The sequence below is a fragment of the Pygocentrus nattereri genome, chromosome 11 (assembly GCF_015220715.1).
Source record: "Pygocentrus nattereri isolate fPygNat1 chromosome 11, fPygNat1.pri, whole genome shotgun sequence".
Classification (NCBI taxonomy): Eukaryota; Metazoa; Chordata; class Actinopteri; order Characiformes; family Serrasalmidae; genus Pygocentrus; species Pygocentrus nattereri.
The window spans coordinates 21246957-21268404 of NC_051221.1; the positions used below are offsets into that span (position 1 = coordinate 21246957).

Below are 21448 nucleotides of genomic sequence, written 5' to 3' on the forward strand. Positions count from 1 at the left end.
CCAAGGCCCCCTGACAGGCCTAAAGTTTTATTGCAGACTTCTATAATCTAAGCATAGCTCAGCCAGTTTGCATGAAGGTTCTCGTATTTTCTGAATAATAAGTCTTAGTATGTTTAAAGAGCTTAAAGAGCTTCCACATAATGTAAAACTTCTACACCGCTGAAAAGTTTTTTTGCCCTAGAACTGTACACACAAGCCAAAAATCATTTAGAAATCGTTATTTTTGAGAATGTTCCTGAATGCAGAGTGCAGCACGTGGTGCTTTCAGACCTTTGATGGAGAGCCTTTTGCCATGTTCTGGTTCCAGGCCTCTCCAACCTCAAACAGATTCTTTTTGGCAGCCACTGGCTCAGGAACGGTGGGCATGTCCACCACAGCTGGTCTGGTCATCTTTGGTTCTTTTGAGGAGATCTGTGAGACAACACAAAGATGAATCCTTTTCCATCCTTCAAAAATTAGCAGATTTTTATGGAATGTAGGTTCTTCAAGATGCATGACATGATGGCCAGATATCTAACCTTACCTCCCCAAGACACTCTCACCACAAACATTTTGCTTTTATCCAAATTCTGTAAAACCTTCACCTCAGAATATCTTGTGGTTGTTTATTAAAATAGCGTAGCTGAGGCAGTCTAGGACACTGTGGCTAGCAATAAAATGGAGCTGTGATGACAGAGCTCATGTGCAATCACCACTGTATCATTCCCCAGGGCAGTACCCCCAGTACATCCCACAGGCTAGAGCTGATCTGGGATCATATTTCTTTACAGTTTCTGTACAATTTCTCTGTCACTACATGCCTGAAGTCAGTCTGATCCACTATCAGTGTTGTAGCTATAAGAGAGTGAACACTCACCTCCACAGCATGAGTGTACTGCTCCAGTCTGTCATCAATCTTAGACAAGAGGACTGGTGACTGAGTCTTCTTAAAACTGTTGCTGTTTTCAAAACAAAGGCATTTGGTCAGGGCATGTAAAAGACTGCACACCATAGAAGCAGCATATAAAAGCTTTAAACCTCATCATCTGGCCAGACGCCCAGATGGGGATAAGAGAGATTCTTGTCCCAGGTGGAATATTCCTTTCCCCCCACCTGGCACTCCATTTTGCAAAAATGTCCCCTTAAGTGCAATGAGATATTTCAGCTACCATTCACTCATTATCATTTCAAAGCAGATATCTGTCTAGATATCTGTCTGAGATCTGATCTGATATCTGTCTGAGATCTGTCCAGATATCTGTCTGCCTGTAACAAGCTGTTATTGTTGAATTTGAGGTGAAAACTGGATCTTCCCTGTCTTCTGACGCTGACCAACAAAAATGTATGTGTGTGTGTGTGTGTGTCTGTGTTTGTTTGTTTGTTTCCATACATTTTGGGGACAAATGACAAATTTGTCCTCACTTTTGGAGAAATAGTAGCAGCAAATTGAGTTCCCAAATTTAAAGCATGTTTTTGCAAAAGCTACATATTTCTTTTGAGTTACTGAGGTTAAGGTCAGGATTATATTCAGGGTTAGGCTTTGAAAATCTTTATTATATATAAGAATACTATGAGTCAAAAGTTCACACCTACTCATACAATCATTTCCTTGTGTTTACTGTTTTCTGCATTGTGGCATAATAGTGAAGGCATCAAAATTATTATTTTGTATAATAGGAATAGGAAATTATTTTGTATAGGAATTAACTCCACTCAGTATTTGTCTTACTTTAATTTGCATTCCAAAATTGCTATAGATAGATAGATAGATAGATAGATAGATAGATAGATAGATAGATAGATAGATAGATAGATAGATAGATAGATAGATAGATAGATAGATAGATAGATAGATAGATAGATAGATAGATTAAGTGACCCTTATTAGTCCCACAACAGGGAACCACACCTCCGCATTTAACCCATCCATGAAGTGAAACGCCACATACACTCTAGTGAGCACACACACACTAGGGGGCAGTGAGCACACTTGCCCAGAGCGGTGGGCAGCCCAATCCACAGCGCCCAAGGAGCAGTTGGGGGTTAGGTGTCTTGCTCAAGGATACCTCAGTCATGTGCTGTCAGCAATGGGGATCAAACTGGCAACCTTCTGGTCACGAGGATGGTTCCCTAACCTCCAGCCCATGACTGCCCCAACCAGGTCGATACATGGAGTGGACAGAGCAAGCCCCTCTTCTGTCTCCCTGTTCTAAGAATCAATTTAATATGTAGTCCTCGTATAGAGGACGTATCAGATATTAAACTGATAAGAACAGATACTACACTTGATCTTAGCCAAAAGGCCAAGAAGCGATACATAAGTTCATAAATAATAAAGCAGTTGCAATTTAATTAAAATGAATCAAATAAAGTTGCCAATTGCATTTTTGGAGCAAAAATTTATTCAGATTGAGCATACAATTGTAATACAATACAATAAACATTGCATAAAAACCTGAATGGGCGTTTCTAAGTTCTTTAAGACTACAATTTACTTCCAGTACATGGCAAGAACAAAGTGACTGCTTAGATGGTTGGAAACTCTGATCCTATTCACAGGCCAGTCACTTCATATGTCTAAGTTATTAAATCAGCAAGCAGAGCTGAGACATATGTTAGTCATTAGTGATACGGTGTGTGATTAACTAGCTTCTTTACAGATGACGCGATGCTTTCCCATGACAAACACGGCTCATAAATTTTAATTCTGAGTTGTCTTGCAAAGAGAAAGAAAGACATATATGGTAAGTGATGTAATTCCATCAGCAGACACACTACATACTGTAAAGTGTACAGTCATCGTTCGCTGTTATAATGGTTCAACCAATCACAGTCTAACAGACAGACAACACAGCTGACATAAACCGCAAGCACCGACCTGTCAAGTATTTTGATGTCATCAGGGAAATGCTTCAGGTAATTATGTTCTGAGAAACAAGTATATGAGCTTCTTATATATGTTTCAGTAGAACATAATTTAACAGAAAATTACACAAAAGCCTCAGTATTTACTGTGTCCACCCTCTGCCTTTATTACATTTTATGTTCAAAATCTCAAGGATATTGCTCCACACCTCCAAAGTTCAGTCTTAAAAGTTGGTTACATTTTTCCCACGAGTGAAATAATCACAAGTAAAAACAAATGAAGACTCATCAGTGCGTAAACTTTAGTGCACATCTTAGATTTCTACTTTGTACATTAGTTTTTTGTGTACTTCCTTTTCTCAGTAAGATAGTTATACATCTTGAGTTTTCCAGATCTGAAGCAAGAGTGGAGCTTGATTTTCTCTTCTCTCTCAAATATTAATGCTTATAGTGTTTATCCAATCGTGACAGTTTTGATCATCTACCAGGTTTTAAAAGTCTCTTTTTCTCTACATCTTTAAATAATTTTTTGAAACTCAATATGTTTTACCTTATTTTGCTCTATTTTCCCTTCCTTATGCAAGTGGGTTACATTTGAATCTCCTCTGAAATATCTCCTTTAGCCATTTTCGATGCATAAGCAATGTGAAAGCAGCTGATCTGTTTTTGAGTAGTTGCTTGTGCTAATGTTAGTGTTTTTTTGAAGGGGAACGGAATGGCAGTAAACATTTTGGAAGGAGCTGTTGTTGAGAGGTCACAGCTGTAACTTACTGGGTTTAAGACTGGATGCATAGAAGAATTAAAGTAGAGTACACAAAAGGAAACAGTGGACATAATATATAATATATGAATATAATTATATAGAAATGATAATAAATAATAGTAATGTAGATAGATTTGTTATTGTACCTAGTGTCAGAGGCTTTAGTGTTATTTTGCTGTTAAAATAGATGCTTTCTGTTTTCACCTAAAAAAAATTAGTAACTTGCATTTAATGGTTGTTTTGACTAGAATTAAATAATTGAAACGGTGGCCTATGATTTTTTGCACAGGGCTGTACACATACTGATCATACTGTACTTGACTCAGCCTCCATCTCTCTACTGCATCTTTAGACCAAAAGTGGACATTTTCACCTAAGCTCTAAGTAACTCTATGACTTGAACCTTTACATTTTTGAGAGCTGCATATGTGAGAATAGGCTGATATATCGTTGCCTCAGACAGCATGGAGCCTGGTCTGGGTTCTCTACAATATCTCACAAGCCACCAGAGGAAAGATACACACACTCCACATCTGGACCAAGTTAGCCTGCCCATTAATCATGGCCGACAAAGGTGATGAACTAACAGCATATAGAGGTGACCCAATGCACCTATGTCAATGTTTACTTACAGGCATCAGTCATTTACCCAGACTGCCTTTAGTTTTGGCCTAAACAGACCTGCTATTTATAGTCTCATCAAGGCTGAGTTTAGGCAGCAATAGCATTCATCAGAATGTGAATTTGCATGCTGGCTGTGCTTTGCAGTAACTGACAAGATGAAATAAGCTCACCTTTTCTTTAAGGATCGATTCAAGGACTCTGTTCTCTCTGTGATCTGAAAAGAAAGACATCATAGAAGAGAAAAGCATTTACAATATTTTGTCATTGCACAGATGAGAGTGTATGTATTTCCATTACCTCATCACCAAAGCTGATTCTTTGTGTTGTGGTTTATTCTAATAGGAAATGATTCAATCACAAAGCAGAGGAACTTATGAGAACTAGCTGTCTTACATGGGAAGCACCCTACACCTCCTTTTATGAAAGGGGGAATAAAGCCTATTCAGTCCATTCATGAAATCTTCCAACATTACATAATGGTGTCTTCTCAGTGACTAAAAGAACATGTCAAACTGTGAGCAGGTGAAGAGTTGAGTTCATACGTGCATGAATAATAATGTGTCATGGTGGAAAATGATCTAGGCCCCAGACAGTTCTTCTCTTGCTCTTTTACATCAAAGCGGGCAAACACTATGCATGCTCAGTGGCTCTCATTTCAACCCCACAAAAGATTCCCTTGTGTGGCTGTCGAGCCTGCTGGCTTTTTGATCCCCAACTCACCAAGCATGTACTTTCAGCTGTCAATCTCTCCTCATGCTCATTCTGAAATTACACATGCAAGCAGAAGGTAGCTCAGGACGACAGACACAGCCTCAGAAACACCAATCACCAACCCACAGAACACAGTACAGGAGGGAATGAAAACAGCATGTACATGCATATTTCTCACATGTCTAAGTATAAATTGGACACCACCTGAGACTGACTAAAGCAAAGTTCAATATAAAAATCATTTCAGAGAGAAACATAGTATCACTGTACATTTGAACTTTTGGAGCAGGTGCTGATTTTGTTATTTTGATAGATGCATGCAGTGGCCCAACTATGGCCAGGAAAGAAGAAGAAATGATCACTATTAGGGTCTGACCAATGTGTGGCTGACACAATACCAATTTTAAGAGATTAAAATTTAGATCCAACAATATCAGTTTTGGTTACACAGTGATTGCACAGTTTATACATTTTTTTTATTTAACCTCATGACCAGGGCCCACCAGTGGGACAAATGTTTTATTACACACTTCTATAACCTAATAATATCTCCTGAAAATTAACACTTAGTATGTAATAAATAAGGAGTTTAAGGGATTAACATAAAAACATATAATGTGCCACATATTAAATTCAGAAATTGTGTATTAAAATGTGCAGCAGTGCCTTCTTTGTACAGGAAAAGCCCCAGATCAAGTTTAAATCCTGCTGATGCCAACAAAGTTGCTAATTATTGATGTGTTATTGAAGATTTACTGATACAGTAAAACCGTACATTGTTAATATCAGCCGATATTATCAGCCAACCAATATATCGATCAGGCCCGCATGTGACTATATAAGATAAGTACAATATAATGTTGTATCAGTGTGATAAATAATTTTGTGTTACTAGTTAATAAGATATTTTTCTGGACAAAAACAAGACAAACTGAAGATCACACAGGATAAGGTCAACTATGCTGGTGATATCAGGCCATCATTTGTAAATGAAACAAAGAGAGGACACTGAGGGAAATGATGTGAACAGCAACTCAATCACTGAAACGTAAATTAAAGCATAACAGAACTGCTTAAAGTCCAACATCATCAAGCCGCATCCTATGACGCATGCATTTTATGTGTAACCAGTAATGTGTGACAGACAAAAAAACAAAGCACACACATCACTCAAATGAACCACACACACATGCAACTTACAAGTTTAAATGGAACCTATCATCTGGAAAAACAGCCCATTTAATCATGATGATTTGAAAGTAGTATTTGAGTAGATGGCAAACAGAAAGATTCCAGTTTACACTGAAATGTAAGTCAGAATATCAGCTGTTATTGCAAGACTGGAAATGAAGCTCCTGATGAACAGAGATTTGCTGGAGGGTCTACGCTCAAAATAGTGATGCATTCAATTTACTTAACACGTCTATCATTTCCATATGGATGAAATATAGTCGTATTCTAAAGTATGAACAATCCTTGTTCTAAATGACCAAATTTACATTTTTGGTTGATTTGCTAAGTAAAAATAATTTGACACACCTATTACAGGGAACAAACTTGATTCTTTTATGCAATTAATTTCTGTTTGTTGAGTTTATCATGTTGTTAAAAAAGGCCATAAAAGTAAAGTGAAGTTGAAGGACTGTGAAGTGTGTCCTCTTAGTTTCACACAGAAAATCAACAAAGCATGTAAATTGACAGGTTTGCCCAAACTTTTGCATACGACTGTACAATAATAAAGCATACAAGGTAGATTCAAATACTACAAATTAAATGTTATACATTGTTATAATGTAATTTAAATGTTATACATTGGCCGAAATGTACATTTAGATGTTTGTTTCAAGAATGCTGTGGACTAGAAGTAAAGGACATGTTAACTTATTCTCAGTTATAAAACTCATAAAACATGTCATTTGACTATTTTACATTTCCATTCACTTACTTTTGGAAAAAGTATTATTGTGGAAATGTTGCATATATTTGAATGTAGCACATTCAATGCGTCACATTTTTACAGTACATGAATAGTAAACTAGTGTGAGTCAAACAGGCTTTAATTATTTTTATGTTTTTATTTATTTATTTACCTTATTAGTGTGACTCTTTGGACTAAGTGGGTTAAATGAATCATCTCCATCTGGACTGGATGTGCTTAGGTTCTTCATTCTCTTTTCAGCTGCCTCCATCCTCCTCCTCTCAATATCCTCCTTCATCTGCCTCTTTTCCTCCTGCGAACCATCCCACATAATTTATTACCCTCATCCTTAACTCTTATGCAGCTTATCTCTCTCTTAACTGGAGTTTTCTGGCATGTATGTCAGGAAATGACTGTGCATTCATGGGTATCTAGTTTATGTATCTATATGTTTGCTTTTCTATTCCAGCACCTCCTCCTTCACTAGTCTGTGCTGCTCCTCCTCTTCCCTTCTGCGCTCCTCTTCCTGGCGGAATCTCCGTCGTTCTTCTCTCCTCCTCTTCAGTTCCTCTAGCTCCACCTCGGCCTCGGCCTGCCGCTGGCGGAGCTGCTCCAACTCCTGGCTCTCCTTCTCTTGGTGGCTGCGTCGGATCTTCTCCAGCTTCTGCTCTGTTTCCAGACTGGCCTCAGCCTGCTCCCTTGGTTCAGGGGCCTGATCCACGCTCCTGTTGAAATGTAGGGGAAGATGAGCAAGAGTGGCCATATTATACTGGACATAATGCGGTGCTGGAATTTCCCTGGAACTAATCCATGTCTGACTGCATGACATCAGCTACTTTACTTAGCCATCTCCTTCATGGAGTGGACAGAGATGCATTCATTTGAAAAAGTTCCTTTTTGATGGTGCTTCTTCACTTTAACATGAATTTGTTGTCTTAAGATTATATGGTGTTTTAAATGGTGTAATGAACCATGACAGCACAGCAATGATAGCAATGACATTAACAACAGTCCTGGCGCCTATTGCAGTAGAGAGACATGACACAAATCAGAGTATAATTTATAAGAAATTTTGAATCGAGAAAAAATAATTTATGATGGACTGTAGAAGATTGTAAAATGACAAAAAAGCTGTGGTCAAATCTCGAGGCCAGAACAAATTTATTCTAAATATAAGATTACTACAAGAAGTGTGACAGTCATTCATTTAGATTTGTAATAAAAGTGTGGCTTTTATTACGTTGTGTGCCTTTCCTCAGTGTTAATACTGTAAATGTTATTATTATTATTATTATTATAGTAATGTAATAATTATATTATTATTATTATTATTATTGATAAATAATGATACAATACAATATAATATAGTATGACACAATTCAATACAATACAAGATTGTATCAAATACATTATATTGTTTACTACAGTACAATTTATTGTTGTTCCCAAAATACTTCACTGCTGAGTAAATCATTCAAAATATTCTTTATATTGTTTACAGTATTTACATGAAATGTGAATAGCATAAGGTTTTAAAAGTACTTAATAAGGTGTTACTAAACGTCTAAATTCTACATATTAAGATTTGTACCTAAATAATAAATAAAACTTCTAACAACACGTAACATTTTTTGTGCACAGCCAAGACCCAGGAGAGCAGACCTTTCTCTTTTGTCACTGTACTGAACTGTACACAGAGAGCTGAATGTTATTCTGGGCAATAATATTCTTGTGCTAACTCACCTTGTAGTCTTTTTGGTTTTGAACAGCTGTGATGTGACTTCCTCTCCAGCAGTATCATCACCGTTGGCACTGGGCATTCTGTCATGCTGCAGGAAGACTTTAGATGTGTATGAGACCTTTACTTCTTGTCTCTTTTCTTTCACCTTCAAAGGTTAGACATGATTTTAAAAACAAAAAATAATAACAACACAAGAGTGTACATCACAATGATGCATTTCTCTGTAAAGGACAAAATGAAAAAATGGGATTTAGAAAACAGCATTCCAGCTCTTACTTCTGTGTGCGATCTTGGATCCTCATTTTGTCTCTTGTCAACTCTCGACACCTCTGCCTTCCATTCCTCTGCCTCTCTGTCCCTGAAGCTGCTTGGCCGCTCTCCAAACTCCATCCGTTTCTCGCTACTCTTCCTCACTGGCCTGTACTCCTCCTCTTCCTTCACTTCGTATTGCGCCTTATGCTGCGGAGTGAGTGCGGTGGAGCCTATCTTCTCCTGTCCCCTGGTTGCTCCATTCATGGCTCTTTCCACCTCCAGGTCCTCTTCTCTGGGGCCGTTCTCCTCCTGTCTGGCCCGTCTGCCCCTTTCTGCTCTCTGGGTCCAGTCACTGAAGCCTTCATCCTCCTCCAGTCCTCCAGGGCTGCTTGGTTTCAGCTCGCTCTCATAGCTGCAGTTAAACGCATTGGATTCAGATGTGCTGAACAACATGAGATTTCGTACTGAGAGGAATTTTTAACTGAGGTAAATGAAAACAGTTGAGAGTGTGATTATGCAGGTGTTAGGAAAAAAAATTTCATGCAGGAGACTTAAGCTCTGTCATCTAGTGCCAGCAATGCATACAGGCTTTGCCAACTTCATTTTTGGAGCCAAACCCAGTTTAAAAGACCATCACGCCTCTAAGATATGAACTGATGTGCTGTGGCCACATCTTAAGATCCGACCCTGATGAGAGGATTGAGGGAGGTAGAGAGGTGTAAATGAGACCAAAGAGAATGTAGAACAACATCAAAGCCCACAAAGCATTGGAGACTTCAGCCTTTTCTGTGAGGTGGTAGCCAATGAGATATACTGTTTTTAAAACCAGATAGGATGGTCAGAACTTTATGAGAACTGTGGATAAGTTAACAGCCAGTGAAGCATGAACAGACTCCATCAGGGAAGGCAGCATATGGAGCCCACACCTGTAGCGGTATATGGCTACAAATGCTCAGTGATAAAACTATGCACTGAAGTCATTCTGTCCATCTATTAACACAGGCATTTGACTTCAAACACAATCCAGGGAAACAGATGTTTGAGGGTTTTTTGTGTGGCTTTTCTTGTTGTTGTTGTTATTCTCTTGCCATAGGCAACCAGGTCTCAGTACCACACTAACAGTGAGGTAGGTGTTGAGAACACCTGAAATTACTTAACACTCGAAGTGCCAACATCTGATGTGACATAATGCATTGTATGCCAAGACTTAATAACACAGCAACAGCAGAAACTATCATCAAAGTGACTCCAAATACACATCACTGGCTACTGATGCAGTGCATGGAGATTATGCAAGTCCACTCTTAGGATTTCCATTAAGATCACTTCCTCAAGGCCATTCAGAGCGTCAAACTGACTAGACTCACCTAGAAATCTGTACTTTTAGATCACATGTGTCAGGATGCCGTTCTCCTGGGCCACAACACTGCAGATTTCAGTACACTGCCTCATGAAACACATCTGATTCAGCTCACCAGCTAATTAGCAAGGTCTTCATAAACTGAATTCAGAGTGTTAGATGAGGGTAAACGCTGATCTCTGAGCACTTTGGCCCAGAAGGCCCCCAGTTTTACAAGCCTGTTTTAGATGATTGTACACAGTACTGTGCAAAAGTCAAGAGGCCACAACTTTATTCATTCAATTTCCAATCTAAGTAGCCAATAAGTACCATATATTCATTTTTTTGTAGATATTTCTGGGGAATTTAGATGAAAGACACTTGCATAGAGAAGAGTGTGAAGAAAATATGTTTAAAAAAATAAACAAAAAACAGACATTTTTAAAACTGTTATTAACTAATAACTAACTGTTATCAAAAGTTTATTATTAAAATGATTAGAAGACACAAGTAAAATAGGAGTCCTATTATCCATTTAAGATCAGGTAGACCAAAAAAACTGCCACCGTCAGATAAACAGTAATTAAACCTTTCATCTTTGAGAGACAGGAGAAAATCAAGCTCCACTTTTGCTTTAGATCTGAAAAAAATCCATGTTTCTGAACATCCTTCCACTGTAAGGAGACAACTCAACACTATGAGACTGAAAGGATGTGTAGCTTTCAGAAAGCTGTTACTGAAGAAAAAAGAAACAAACAAAAAAGAAGAACATTTTCAAATCAAACAAAGAAGCTGTTTGGGATTATTTGGATTGTGAGAAGCAGAAAATGCAACCAAAATGCAAGACTGAATTTGGGAAGCATGGAAAAAGTATTCCACCAGATACATTTGAAAGACTGAAAATAAGTCTCCTGAAAGAATAGAGGCTGTAATAATAGAAAAGGTTGGACACGGTAAATATTATTGATATTATATTTAGTTGTTGGGGCTTCTGTGTACTTTTCTGTTGAATATGAGTCTGCTCTTTTTCTTAATACTCATTGGATACCCTTTGATTTGAAATTAAATACATGAAGGGTGGTCTCTGACTTTTTCACAGTACTAAATATATTTTAATTTGTATGTGCCATTAGATCCCAGTCATTCACACAAGCATCAGGTAATATCATATCAAATTAGCATTTTGATATGCTAATTTGATATGATATTCTTTACTGCTTAGGCAAAAATAAAGGAGCAGTTGTGGCTCATTATTAAAAAGAGGGAGAGAGAGAGTTACACAATTTAATCTAGGGCACTCCTGCATGAAGAAGTCAGAATATACAGAGTATACAGCACATACAGCTATGTTCAAACCAAATAACCAGTTGAGAGAAAAAAACCTTTATTATTTGGGACATTTGCTGTTTGACCTATATGGTCCTATAAAAATCCAGTACTGTTTACTGACCCCCTTTATAAATGGGGTACCCATATGGCAGCAATGTTCTTGTTTTTAATTTCCAGGTCTTTCCCTTGTGCTTCTCTAATTGTAATCTTTTTTAAATACTGAACGCTGTACCTTCAAAGGTTTTCATGGACCTTATCAAAGCAAAATCATCTGCACTTTTCCAGGTTTTAGAAATATCTCAATAATGAAAAGGGAGAAAGTGAACCATGTCCATTTTAATGGACCAACTACATCTCTGATGACTGTCTATACATTAAAATATCCCGAAATTAAAACATTTGAAAGCTTATTTATATCAAATAATAATAATGTTCTGCATTGGCAGACCATATAAAAAGCTTTTTTTAAATACTTTAACAATCTAATTAAAAATGAAGCAAAATTACTTCTTTTACATAACTGAGCGTGTTACTCTGAATGCTTACGATTTTACAAGTCTTTACGAGTTCTTAAAAAGCTCAAGTGCTCAAAGCCAAGACTCTTCTATAACCACAACATAATTATAGAGCAGTCTAAATCAACTTGCTCTCTACTCTAAACAGTTTGATTCACAGGGGCCAGATAGTTGCATCTCTGCTGGCATGTCTGAGAGGTGTGGTCCATGACCAGACGACCCGTAATTACGCTCCTCTGATACAAAGTGGAAGTTATACATACAAAATGCATGCTGGGCTGAGGGCTAAAGGGTCATGCAGTCCTTTCCCCAGCCATGCTGTACTGAACATTCTTTACTGCTTAGGTAATAATGAAAGAGTAGCTATGGCTCCATGTTATATAAGGAGGGAGAGAGAGTTATGTCTTTGAGACTACTAGAAACAAATCACTTTAACTTTTAATTCACCAATCAACATTAATGTATCAAAATGAACTTACAGACGATCTTCAGTTGGTACTGAGCTGTCCTGAGGAGACCCGGAAGTTCCAGTGAGACTCTTTTCCTTCCGGAGAGCTTCTCGAGCCCTGCGTCGTCGCTCCCTCTCAATCTCCTCTGCATCCTCAATACTGCGCTGGGCTGTCACTCTGTGAAAAGAAAGCCATGGGATAAAATCTCATTCCTATAGCCAATAATAACAATACACCTAACTCTATCTCCTACAGTGAACAATAATCAAATAAAAATCCCGCTTTATTAGTATTAGTAAATAATAACTACAGAATTAATCTCTCACTCCTATAGTAAATAATAACTACAGAATTAAACTCTCACTCCTATAGTAAGTAATAACTATAGAATTAAACTCTCACTCCTATAGTAAGTAATAACTATAGAATTAAACTCTCACTCCTATAGTAAATAATAACTATAGAATTAAACTCTCCCTCCTATAGTAAATAATATCTATAGAACTAAACTCTCACTCCTATAGTAAGTAATAACTATAGAATTAAACTCTCACTCCTATAGTAAATAATATCTATAGAATTAAACTCTCACTCCTATAGTAAATAATAACTATAGAATTAAACTCTCACTCCTATAGTAAATAATATCTATAGAATTAAACTCTCGCTCCTATAGTAAGTAATATCTATAGAATTAAACTCTCACTCCTATAGTAAATAATAACTATAGAATTAAACTCTCACTCCTATAGTAAATAATATCTATAGAATTAAACTCTCACTCCTATAGTAAATAATAACTATAGAATTAAACTCTCACTCCTATAGTAAATAATAACTATAGAATTAAACTCTCACTCCTATAGTAAATAATATCTATAGAATTAAACTCTCACTCCTATAGTAAATAATATCTATAGAATTAAACTCTCACTCCTATAGTAAGTAATAACTATAGAATTAAACTCTCACTCCTATAGTAAATAATAACTATAGAATTAAACTCTCACTCCTATAGTAAATAATAACTATAGAATTAAACTCTCACTCCTATAGTAAATAATATCTATAGAATTAAACTCTCACTCCTATAGTAAGTAATATCTATAGAATTAAACTCTCACTCCTATAGTAAATAATAACTATAGAATTAAACTCTCACTCCTATAGTAAATAATATCTATAGAATTAAACTCTCACTCCTATAGTAAGTAATAACTATAGAATTAAACTCTCCCTCCTATAGTAATTAATATCTATAGAACTAAACTCTCACTCCTATAGTAAGTAATAACTATAGAATTAAACTCTCACTCCTGTAGTAATTAATAACTATAGAATTAAACTCTCACTCCTGTAGTGAATAAGAACTACTAAGATATATAAAAAACAATTGAGATAGAATAAGCATCTACAATGCAGAAGAACTCCAAAATATACTCTTAATCTTATAGTGAAAACAATTATAGAGTAAACGTTCACTAGTGAATAACATCCAAGATTTGAAACACTCCTAACTAGCACTTTGGACACACTAAGACACACTAAAGACACAATAGGAATATGTCATAGCATTTAGCTGTAAATAAGGCCGACTAAGAAAGACATGCTCAAATGCAAATTCATTAAAATTACTTTACCATATTATTTTTTAGTCTCCACAGAGTGCTCAAAATGGCGTTTTTGCCTTTAATATTATCTTTAGCTGCAGCACTGGGCCTCATCAGGTTAGCGAACCAGCTCATCCACTGAACACTTTGCTAAACCCCCTCTTTGAATTAACATTAACATTAGCAATAACAGGACATCCTGATTAGCATTGGGTATTTCACACATAGTCAATACAGCCTTATGTTGAACTATTATGCCAGCATCTGACCAAAGAAGGAGCACTGTTCTTACTTTAATCAGAATAAAAAACCCTTAGTCCATAGCGGTACTTCTCAGTCTGATTCACTGAGTCATCCATGAGTGTCTCTAGAAGATTCTCTAAACAATGGCTTGTTAAGTCTGCAGGATGAGAGAGGGAGCCAATGGAACATCTGCTTTGGAGTTCAACGACAGCCATGATTGAGCGATGACATCCCACATGCACTCATACTGGAGATGTTGATGCACCCCTGTGTTTATCTAACCAGTAAACACACACATACACATGCGCGCACACATATGCATGCCCCACACATCATCCCTGGGCATGTGCAAGCATGTGTGTGTACATGTTTGTGGTTGTGGTAGAGGAAAGTGTGTTTAGACTAAACCAGAAGGCCTTGTGTAACTCACCAGAATGTTGACTATTTGGGTAATTCTCTATATTTTGAGGGTCAAGCTACATTTGCTAACATTAAAAGTCACAATTTTTTTGTCAAGAGAAAGTATCTACTCCTCTCCTAGGGTATGAGTTATCCTATTTGCCTTTGGGTCAGTCTTGAGGGATATGGCAATTGCTTCCACCTGGGAGTCTTGGTGTCATTTTACAATAAACACTAATGCAGCTTCTGGTTCAATTAAGGGCAAGCATGGGTCACTAATGGGCCCTTAATGCATACCAGACCTGCTCACCAGTTGAGTCACAATCTGCTCCAGTGGCTTTATAGCTTGATCTAAGAACATATATTGCAGGGGAGGTCCATAAATTTTCCCCACGATCACAAAGGAGGCTGTCTTGTCCTTGTGCCACATTTTTGTATTAGCTATTTTGCTGTAAAGGGACATGCATTCTAGTTTGCTAAATATCTTTCTTCCCCTTGCTCTCAGCACTGTGATATGTCTGCCCCAGCCAAACCATGTCCTCGGGCATTCTTACAGGAAGAGTGAGTAGCATGGGAAGTGAGGGGAAAGAGGTTAAAGGGTTACAAGCCAGCTGGACCACTGCAGTATAACCACTCTCTCTCTCTCTCTCTCTCTCTCTCTCTCTCGCTCTCTCTCTTTCTCTTCCTCTCTCTCTCTCTACCTCCTTCTCTGCCTTTCCTTTTTCTTCCAGTCTTTGTTTTCAAATTTCACACAGTCTCAATCATAAGTCATAATAACGACACAGCTGACCACACCACCACAGAATGGCATGTGGTGGGATCAACCATTTAACCAAAGCTTTATATGGACTCTCATTATTTAAACCTCTTAATCAGCATGGTGGGATTATTTCATTTCTGGCACAGGCCACCTGTATGACGTCAACAATGGAGATGAGGTCATTCATCTTGCTGTGATTTGTCTAGCAGCGACAGGCTCACAAATCGCTCTATTCTTTCGTTCTTGTCTGAGCACACAATCTGCCTCCATTTAACTAAATGGAAGCCATCTTTTGTCCTCACCTAGTCATTTTCGGTACAGTCTAAATATTCAGCATGCGCACTCACACAACAGGCTACTACTTATTCTCATGTAGTTCTCACTACTCAAGGGAAAAGAAAAAAACTTTAGAATCTGGCTCACGCTCTGCATATATCACCTTTCCCGACAATCTGTTGACTCTGCTTCCTAAGCATAATGCAGCTAAGCCCAGGGGCAGAATGGATAGGGAGGGTGGCTGAGCATTCGCTTTCGCTGAGGGAATGCTTTTGGCTATTGTTGCATTTGCTAATTCACAGCAGAGCAAGCCCAAACATGTAGCAGGAGACAGTTAGTGGATGGCTGCAAAACTCAAACTGGTCACTCTTGCATAAGCCAGGTAGAGGCCAATGTTGGTTATGTGGGTGAAAAATATCATCACTGCACAAATTGTTTTCACCATTACTATCAAACTGACCTATGTGAAAATATCAACTTGACTCTCTAGGCAAATGATTTAGGTGATGGAATTAGTGGTATTGGTGTGGTATGATGTTTTTAGCACAGTTAGTCTCTGTGTTATCTGATAAAAAAATGGTAATAAAATTGAAGCTAGTAAAGCAGCATTCACAACAGATCACAAAACTACAATAAAAAAATAGTGCTTTGAGTCAATTCAAGTGCATATATTTGTTTTGCAGTACAAAATGTATTACATCAACATAGTAAATATTTTATAGCTTGCTTAATTCTGACCATTATTTTGTTGATATACATGCAAAACTGATGCTTTCATTCAACACTTCAGTACATACTGTGGTATTAAATATGCCTGAAGTTATGAATTTCATACCTCTATCACAGTGGGAATGGCCTGTAAATTATCTCCAGACACAGAAAATGCTTTGCGTCAGGATCAGAAAAATAACTGACACTATGAAAGATCAGCTAATACAGAGCAGACTGGAGATTTAGAACCTCCTTTAAACTCACAGTGAGACACTTTATTCACCATATGCATTTAACAACAGTGAATGCCAATTTTGTTTGATTTATAGTCTGAAGGAATGTATAAGACAAACACTACTTTCCTTTGGAAGTGTGGTGCAGTAACATTTCAGAGAGCTTTGAGTTGAGGCTGGCATTTATGAATGGAGAATGGAGAAGAAAATATTTACCATACCCAGCATTCACAGCACATGGAGTCCAACATGAGTTTAGGGACAGTTTACAACTGCAAGAAACACAGCAGGACATGTCTCCACTAAAACACAAATAAAATGCAGTTAGGTCTGTTTCTCATATCTGTATTTAGAACTTCAGCGGATAGTATAATAGAAAATTATATCCAAGATTAAGCTACATGACAACCTTATATGCAGTGACAACCATTATTCCTGAAAAACAGGTTAGCAAAACCACTGTTTTGGCCAAATTAAGCAAACTTATCCTTGGCTGCTACAAGACCAGCTGTACCATCTTGTCCCAACAGCTTTTTCTTTTCTTCCCAGGAAACCAAAGATACACACCCTCTACTGAAAACATCTTAATGCTTCTGTCTCTCTGGCCTTTGTCTTCAGGAAAAAACCAAGATAAATGCTCCTTTTTTTGCAAGTCAACCAGTGAGTGCTCTTACTTCCTCTCTGTTCCTACATGCAAGATCATCTAAGGTTTAGGACACTGGGGTTTGTTAGCAGCTAAGCCAGATGATGTCATCGTAGTGAGCCACATTTGGAAAGTAAAAGAGAGTTACTGACCCAGACCAACAACTCTAATTTCTCCCTGCTGACAAATTCCTCACACAAGTCACTTAGTGTACCCAGAGCAGCTTGTGGAAATTCAGAGCACCACTTAAATATATACGGAAAGTCCTCCTGCAATAACGCATGCTAATTATTAATCTACAAACTTGTAATTTAAAAAGTGGAAAAGGGATGGTTGTGACAAACAACAGCTCTCTAAAGTTAGATGTATCCTCCCAAACATGCTTAATATCTGTCTTTATTTACACATCCCTCGCTACCAATGAATGACTCAGACATCTTTGGTGGCAATGTGGACAGTTTAGGCAGAGTGAGGGCTTTGTCCTTTGAGCATCTGAAGACGCCAGTCAGCATGTTTTGTCTGAGTGTCCAGACCCCAACAGAGCCTAAAGTGTGCACAGTCCATTTCTTTTGGCTGCAATCTGGAACCCCATTGGCTCCACTTGTCTTGCTGCAGAGGGGGTCTGGGAAAATCCTAGTTCTCAGTCAGGTTAATATTTGCATAATATTTGGTATAAATTACTTCACCGGTGGACAGTGAAACAGGAATCAACTGGAACATAAAAATTTGGAAGCAATGGGTTGGATTGTGCTTAGCTAAACAAAGCCCAGCGCAGTGAAGCACAGGACTGTTTACCTTTCCCTACTCCTGAAGCCCATCAACTTTTGTAAAAGCACCCTGCCATGAGGATGGCAGAGAGTTTATTGCCCCTTTCACTCAAAAGGCTAAGCCCCATACCCCCACCCCCTTCAACCTGCATTCCTCCTGCTCTTATCACAGTATCGTAAACAGAAGGGAGGGCAATGTAAGGCCTAGGGATCGTACAGGTCATGGTTCAGTACACACTATCAATGCGGATAAGTCAGCAGTAAGAGACATTCCACGCAGACAGTCCATGGATGAATCCATTAAAAACTCTCACCACAGTGGCACATAGACTGCACTTCCTTTGATCTTGTCCATCCATTCATGAAAAAAAGGGGGAAAAAACTATTTAAACTCCCTATTATCTATACACAGATGTTTTAGACTATGTATGCATTTAGAACCGATTTTTCATTGAGAAATCTATAATCATCAGAAAACTGATCTCAGGTCAGTGTCAAAAGCAATTTCTTCACACACCATACTAGACTCACATTGATCACAGATCGCACCTGCATGCTTCATGCCTGAATTCACTCTGTGATCAAAGATGGTGTAGATAGGAGAGCCTTCTAACTAGGCTGATTCAATCCAGATCACTGTGATACATCATATGCCCCCTCTGGCAAACTCACAAGCTGCTTATTACTCGATGGGTCTTGAGCTCACAAACACTCTTTATCTGCATTCAAGTCACAGTTTTGCTCTCTTTCTTCCTTATCTGGTTTATTTTATGACACACTTCCTCAGCTCCACTGTTGTGGTGGTAGTAAACATGACAGAGACCACAAATTTTAAGGCTGTTTGGAAGAGCTGTACTAACAGCTGCAATTGTTTTGCTTTAAGTAAGAAGGATTCCTTCGAATGAGTGTGCAAAAGACCAGAACAATCCATCTCTCTTATATTCAGTGGTACTAGCTGATAAGTGCACAGCTTAGCCAGACACCTCTGCATTTTATCATCCTGAACATGTTCAACTCTTTTGCCTTCTATTTCCAGCAAATGATGAAACATATATAAGAGCAGCCATAGCTCAGTGTCTGAGATATGTACCAGTATCAGAGAGAATCACCTTCATACTGAAGTATTGTGACTTTCTAGATTGCTTATTTACTTATTCAAGGAAGGTGAAAGCGTGAAGGTAATGGTTCTCAAAAAGCTATGAACTGTGTCTGCAATATCAAGAGTGCTGTGTACATGTCATCATTATTAATGTGCCGAGTGCATGTCTGTGCAGTGACAATAAAGATGGGCATTCGACTGTAAAACCACCTTGTCTACTGTGAGAAAGAAGTGTTTTGGCAGCTTTGAAAAGCCCTGAGAAATGAATACACCCTCTACAATGCAACCTGTGTGTAGCTCTTGAAATACCTTTAACAAAGCACACCTGAGCCACATGAAGTCTTGTCTCTACAGATATGAATATGGACCAACTCAAAGCTCTCTCTCAAGCTTTAGTCTTGATTAATTTATTCGCAACATAGTCTTTTTGCTATGACATTACATGAGAAAGTCATGCTATGTAGATTCACCCAAATCTACCCTCTAATCTAAAAGTGCCAGTGGGTTCTTTGGCGGCACAAAACCAGTTTTGCTTTCCTGAAGAACAATTAAATGGATGGGAACCTTTCAAATGAGATGTGAGTTTTTAAAGTTTAAAGAAACTCATTTAGGAACATTTATTTTAAAGAATGTATAGTGGACTTGTGCAAAGAGAACCTCTTGTATGTGCCAACTTAAATGAAGCATTGGATACAGAAATCATACAGCATAACTGGCCACATCTCATTATCCCAGATTAGGTCACCATATCACCTCTCCCAAGCTCTAATCAGAGGGCCCTTGCACCCATCCAACACTCACCTCACACTCTTCTTTGTCTACAACCAGTTGGCATCTTCTGAAGAAACAATACAATCACCTAACAAACCACAAATGGGCTCATGATACTCAGTGTGACCCAGCAAAGATGAACCTCTCTGGGGGTGAACAAAAACTGATCAAGAACAGGGCTGTTTTGCAAGAATAGTAAGGGACAAGTTAGATGAAATATTGTAAAAGGTATAATTCAAGCTTGGTGACAACTCCCTGCTGGCTATCAAAGGATTTTTCAGGATGACACAGTAGCAACACAATGCAAGATACTGAATGGAATATGAGTAAATATGAAAATATTAGAAATAATTAGTAGCTATAAACATACAACCACACATCTTCAATGTCAGGCCCATTCTTTAGTCTTTAACTTTGACCATATAGACTAATTAAGAGCCAGCACAACAATCCCCCAACAATATATGCCTCTTAAACTCTGTTCTCTATAAACATGAATCCCTACTGTGTGATTAAATTACACTACATTCAAAGACGCCTGTCTCACCTTAGGAGGTTCTGCAAGCCCTGCTTGCTGGAGTTTCGTCTCAGAATGGCACTTGACATCTCTCTTTCCTCTGTTTCTTGCTTTCCTCCTGGACTGGAGTACCTCTTCTTTTGGTCCAACTGCACCGTCTCTTCACTGGACTTCTAGAGCTGACAGAGCAGTTCTTTTTTCCAGAAAAGCTTAGTATTCCTTTGTGTCTCAGTTTACTGGACTCCACACATGAACACTCCTGCACTCTTCCTATGAGCAACAAGACACTTCCTCTCAGGTCCTCTCCTCTGCACTGCCTGGTGAATATATCAAGCGAGATCCACACGGCACACACTCCTCTCTGAGAGACAGGCTTTAGTCACAGCCCTCCTCCTCCTCCTCCCTCTCTCCCCCTGTTCCTGCATGTGGTTCTCATTGAGAGAGCTCAGGCCGTAGTTCAACATCTTTTTCCCCTCCCTTCCCTTCTCTGTGAGGTCATGTGGCTGTCCCTGAGGGAAATGTAAGATGATACCCTCCACCCCATGCCACTAATCCACCCCCCCTGAGCCCCCAGTCCCCTCGGCAGAATTCAATCTCACTCAATCTCTCACTCTTTCTCTTGTTACAAAGCCAAGGGACCAACACAGCCTATTGAAAACACTTCAAAACAAAACATACAGTAAGAATTATGGTGCTTATTTTCTTTTTACTTTAGCATGGAGCTACAAGGTCACTGAATACCGAAACAATACATTAAACTTCAAGCTCAGCCTTTTTTAAATGTAGTTCTATGGTTAGACATTTTCTGTGTATTTTTTCTCAAACAAAAGTAAATGAAAGAGCCTAAGAATCCTATGACGTTTTCTGGCTGGTACTCTAATATATTAAAACTGATTGTGTAATAATAAAGGCACCATGAATGGTTCAAGAAGGG

General features: G+C 38.2%; 1 protein-coding gene and 1 pseudogene across 5 annotated transcripts in view; both read right to left on the bottom strand.

The window, feature by feature from the left end:
* Window positions 1–20909, bottom strand: part of lsp1a (lymphocyte specific protein 1 a) — a 29040-nt gene extending 8131 nt beyond the window's left edge. The window contains exons 1-10 of one of the 5 annotated variants that reach the window (XM_017700156.2): window positions 20545–20906; window positions 12516–12662; window positions 8878–9265; window positions 8604–8746; window positions 7333–7585; window positions 7033–7173; window positions 4952–4993; window positions 4402–4445; window positions 857–938; window positions 271–411 (exon numbers count right to left, since the gene is read on the bottom strand). In XM_017700156.2, the coding sequence (XP_017555645.1) occupies window positions 271–411; window positions 857–938; window positions 4402–4445; window positions 4952–4993; window positions 7033–7173; window positions 7333–7585; window positions 8604–8746; window positions 8878–9265; window positions 12516–12662; window positions 20545–20603 (1440 nt within the window). In that variant the 5' untranslated portion in view covers window positions 20604–20906. Of the gene's footprint in view, window positions 1–270; window positions 412–856; window positions 939–4401; window positions 4446–4951; window positions 4994–7032; window positions 7174–7332; window positions 7586–8603; window positions 8747–8877; window positions 9266–12515; window positions 12663–20544 lie in introns of all 5 variants that reach the window. The other 4 variants (XM_037542486.1, XM_017700158.2, XM_017700157.2 and 1 more) reach the window with 4 other exon arrangements.
* LOC119264545 lies at window positions 2123–2294 on the bottom strand (annotated as a pseudogene).
* Window positions 20910–21448: the final 539 nt, after the last annotated feature.